Source organism: Hordeum vulgare, chromosome 3H, assembly GCF_904849725.1.
Source record: "Hordeum vulgare subsp. vulgare chromosome 3H, MorexV3_pseudomolecules_assembly, whole genome shotgun sequence".
Taxonomy (NCBI): Eukaryota; Viridiplantae; Streptophyta; class Magnoliopsida; order Poales; family Poaceae; genus Hordeum; species Hordeum vulgare.
The window spans coordinates 161632804-161637622 of record NC_058520.1 but is presented as its reverse complement, the minus strand read 5'-3'; the positions used below and the strand labels follow the sequence as shown (position 1 = coordinate 161637622).

The 4819-nt window shown below is 48.3% G+C and overlaps 1 protein-coding gene and 1 pseudogene across 1 annotated transcript; both read left to right on the top strand.

Moving 5' to 3' along the window:
• The first annotated feature begins 1179 nt into the window (after positions 1-1179).
• LOC123441594 (lysine-rich arabinogalactan protein 19-like) lies at positions 1180-1921 on the top strand. Its single transcript, XM_045117956.1, has 2 exons — positions 1180-1743; positions 1835-1921. Exons 1-2 carry the CDS (start codon positions 1180-1182, stop codon positions 1919-1921), a joined length of 651 nt encoding a protein of 216 aa, XP_044973891.1.
• Positions 1922-2205: 284 nt separating this feature from the next.
• Positions 2206-4416, top strand: LOC123441593 (annotated as a pseudogene).
• The last annotated feature ends 403 nt before the right edge of the window (positions 4417-4819 follow it).

The window sequence follows — 4819 nt, the reverse complement described above, 5'->3', positions numbered from 1 at the left end:
GATTGAATCGTGGGACGGATCGCGGGACGGTTCATGGGACGGTTCGAGGGACGTGAAGACGTTGCACTACATCAACCACGATTCTTAACACTTCCCGCTATGCGATCTACAAGGGAACGTAGATCTAATCTCCACTCGTAGATGGACATCACCATGATAGGTCTTCGTGTGCATAGGAATTTTTTTGTTTCCGATGCAACGTTCTCCAACAGACAAAGCACAACAATCAACTTAAGTGAAGATCGATATGCAACGAGTTGCATACTGATGAAACTCCATGTTTGAATTACTTTGTTCATTCCTGTTTAGGCACATGACAATATTAAATGTTGTTAAACATGGCAAGAGGTGAAGCATAAATAAACTTCACTATCTAGGAATTTTAAATGAGGCCGAAAATAACTTATAGTATTTCCGAAATTACTCCATATGTTAATTTCGTAATTGGTCCAGATCTGAACTAAACACATTTTATATTTATTAAACAAAAAAATAAATTGTACCATGCGATTCTACACATCATTCTAGACAATTTACACACATCATTCTAGACAATTTACATATATAGATTATCAAAAATGGAGTTACGAACTAAAAGATATGACCATCGCAAGATTATATGCCATGAACGAAAATGTATGCAAATGATAGCCACAAGCATCTTTAATCATGGATGCAAGAAGATATTATGAAGATACGTGAAATTCTAGGAATGTTTAAATGAGGCTGGAATGGAATGACCAACTAGGCAGATTGTGCGTTCCTCATCTCTACTATTAAAGGGGGATCTGTCGTCGTCATGATGGTTCGACCAGGCTCGATCCCCCTTCTATCGTTAGAGAGAAGAGAAGTGCACCCACGTTCACCCAACCCGTCAAAAGGAAAAAAAGACGCGACCCACGAACGCACCTGCCTCCCCCCACGCTCTCACGATCCCCTCCTCTCGGCCTCCGTGGTCTCCCCCAACCCCGGCCTCCACTCCACCGCCGGCGCCGCCTCCCCTCCTTTCCTTGCTCGTAGATCCGCTCAAGCAGCGAAGCCCACGGTTAGATCCTCCATCTCTCCTCCCGACGGGAACCCTAGCCGCCGGCCATGCCGACCGACCGACTGACGAAGGTGGCACCGATCCGATCAGGGCATGATGCAGGATGATGGTAGAAGGGATCCGGGAGGTGGGGGATGGCCGCAGCGGCGCCGGCCACGCCCACGCCGGTGGCAGTGCCGACGGCTCCCACCCAGTCACCTCCCGAGCCGGCCATGTCCGCGCCCACCGCCACCCCTGTCACTCCCGCGCCCACCGCCACCCCCGTCGCGCCCGCTAAGCCGCCACCCGCAGTCGCGCCGGTCAAGCCGCCTCCGGTTGTCGCGCCCGTGTCCGCGCCGCCGCCCGTCATGACGCCTCCTCCCGTGTCACCACCGCCCGTGAAGGCGCCTCCTCCCGTGACGCCACCACCCGTCACCGCGCCTCCGCCCGCAACGACTCCCCCGCCGGCGGCAGCACCGACCGAGGCGCCCGCGGTGCTCCCTCCCATGGCGACGCCCCCGCCGGTGGCTGAGGCACCCGCCGTGCTGCCTCCGGCCAAGGCTCCATCCAAGAGCAAGAACAAGCACAAGAGAAACAGGAGTGGCAAGAAGAAGTCGCCCGCCCCCGCGCCGGAGCCGCTCAGGCCGTCGGCAACCTTCGCGCCCGAGCCCACCACCGTGGAGGACGTCTCCGGCCCCGCACCATCTGCCAACGATTTGGTAATCCATCACTCTCTTATTTTTTGTTAGAGAAGAGCGGCAGCAACTAATGGTGGTCGAATGAGCGTTTCTGAATTTGTTCTTGGTGCAGAGCGGGAGCGGCCGGCAGTACGGGCGTTGGGGGATCGTCGTGCAGACCGCCGCCATGGCCGCTCTGCTGGTGTCGCTAGCGTGGTGAACGTGAAACACAGCAGAGAGATACATCCATACATCCATACATCTTATTCATGTATCGAGTCCATGATTTAACCATTACGCTTTGCTTGTTATTATGATAGAGATCCATCATTTGTTCGAGGCTTGTAATAAACCGTTTTTTGACATATTTTGGCATCCAGCCAGGTCGGGGTCCATCGTTGCGGCGCGTAGTGGAGGACCTCAGTTGTTTGAGATCTGATTTTATTCAGAATTTGTGTGGAGCTTGACGCACATGAAAAAGAAATTGGAGATGATTCTTTAACCATGGGATCTTCAAAAAGCAGAAGACAACACAGGAAAGTATTCACTATAAATTGTACCATATTCAGATATTTTGTTTGCTTTCGTGGCTGCGGATATGGGCTTCCTGGGATATTTTCTTGCCTGAAGGTACTGATCCTTGTTTTCTCTTTATTTATTATTTCAACAAAGTAACCTCAGATTTCACTTATCATCAGTCTGCCATGTCATTTACCATGGTGACATATCAATCTGGTATATTACTGTTCATTATTGTTGTGTCCATGTACAAAAAACTATAGTACCTGTACTCTGTTTGGCTGATGCACTTGCAATGAATATCCTTTCCTTTCTGAAAAAAAGAACACAAAATAATCTGTTTATGTTTCTAATATCCTCCTTCCAAATTTTTTTTAGGAGCTTCAACAGTGCATTTTCAGGATCCCAGTGCTGAAATAATAAGGTGAAGAACAATCCCCAATGTGCTCGCAAATCTCGAGCAAGCTTGAGACAAACAGAGTCATCAACAGGGAAGCCCTCTTACACCATCCCGGCAACAGTTGCCTCAAGACATTCATTTCTATGCTGGGGATTGGGAGGAGCTTCATACGGTCGTGTTGGTGATACTGGAGGATGAGGTGGACGCATTTTCGGGAGTGGGACTAGGGTTCTGTGAAGACGATCTTTTGGATGGTTACAGCAGCCAGGATGGGAATAATATCTGCCAATCGAGACGATCAACAAAACTATCAGGCACTGGCAGCCGTGCATGGGAGAGGGGAAACGAGGCATATTCAGGAGATGAGGGTGGATATGACATAGTGCTATTGAATGAGATCCCTTACTCTGCAAGCTCTCTTCAAAACCTTCATTCGCTCATCAAAAAGGTTAGTTACTAAAATTGTAATGCTATTCTCCAGTGTCATTTTGTCAGAGAAGACTCTCTCTTGCCATGAGATGCCCAATAAAGGCAGCGAGTACTTTCCTGGGGCGCATTATGCGGATTCTCCATCTACATCGAAACTGAACCTGCTTAACCTTGACCTTCATTTCAGTTTGTTCCTGCCCTTGCAGTGCCTGCGGCCACCATATGGAGTGATGTATCTCGCGGCGAAAAAGAGCTACATTGGCTCCAGCATTTCGGCGCGGTACCTCAGAGCATTGATCGATGAGGAGGGCGCCTACGGTGTGCACCTCATCGCCGAGCCCCCGAGAGGGAGATCTGGAAGTTCTTCTCCAAACAAATGCAGCTCATCACGGCTCGCAAAAAACTGACAAAGGCTGCTAGAGCCATCAGTTCTGTATATATAACTTAAACGGATAACCCAGCCAGTGTCTGACATTGTTTGCCACTTTCTGAATGTAGTGCTGATCATGTCAAACTAGAGACAAACTTTGACATTAGGATGTCCTCTGCTAAGTGTCGAGGTTCAACTGTGCAAAACCAACTTGGTGAGCTTTTGAGTGCGGTTTTATTTGATCAGATAATTTAATCCAGCCTTAGTGGAGGCTCACAAACTATCTACCTAAGTGCTGAAGCCACTCGCGAGCTCAAAATAAAGGGACCAACTTTAGTTTACTTGAAGTCTGAAGCCCGCACTGGCTGCATCGATCAGGATAAGAACATCTAGTACTGGATTGGAAGAAAAACCCTCAGAATCGTCTGCACCATGTCACCATCCTATATGCAAGAAATTGCAAGGTACACTTGAGCCCTAAATTTCCGCTTTACTTATACCCCTTGCAACATATTCCTGGCTATAATCGCTCCTTTTTGCTTACCCTTTTTGTGTGGTTGCTTAGCAATTCGCTGAGTTTTCAAAAAGCAGTGCACATGCATTGACAAGAATTGTGGAACGTAGGGAGTAGCTCATACCGTTCTAACTGAGAGGACAATTTTATTCCCATATGCATCAGCGGCCCCCGAGGGCGCAGTCGCAGGAGACCGAGGCAATCCTGGCTTCCAGTGGAGCAGATGGTCAGGTGATGATAGTATTTTGGCTATTTGTGTTCATCCAAGTAGCTAGCAGCAGTTTCAGACCGTAATATGCCAGGTGCAAACTGTAATTGGCCTGAATGTTTTTGGTATGATCGTCCCAGGCCGTCGTAGGGGGAGATGTCGACCGTGGTGCTGTCAGCAGAAGGATGGAGATGGAGATGGAGCTGGAGGAGTACCCGGGCTCCGGCCCCAACGACCACCACTCGCCGTGGTGGCGGCACGAGAGGAGGAATTGAGAACATGGAGCAAAGTTGCATGTGTGTTAGTAGTGTTGCACAGTTGTGTATGTTCCTCAAACTAGAATATCTCACTAGGTAAGAAGTAGAGCGACAACAACGAAGTTCGAACGAAGGAGCGGATTGAGATACAAGACAGACAAGGGAGAGCAAGGCTTATCCGGTGGGAAAAAATAAGATGCTTGTCAAGGAAAAGTATAGAACGACATGACCTTAATATAACACCTTAACAAACTACACCTAAAACGGTATTATTATGTTGTCCCGTAACAACGTACGGGCATTCAACTAGATGACCATGTAATGCATCGCGTCAAAGAGATATACCTTTGGAATTATGCCTCTGGAAACCATATAAATTTATATGCGTCAAAGAACTATACAAAAGTATATGAAACTAAAA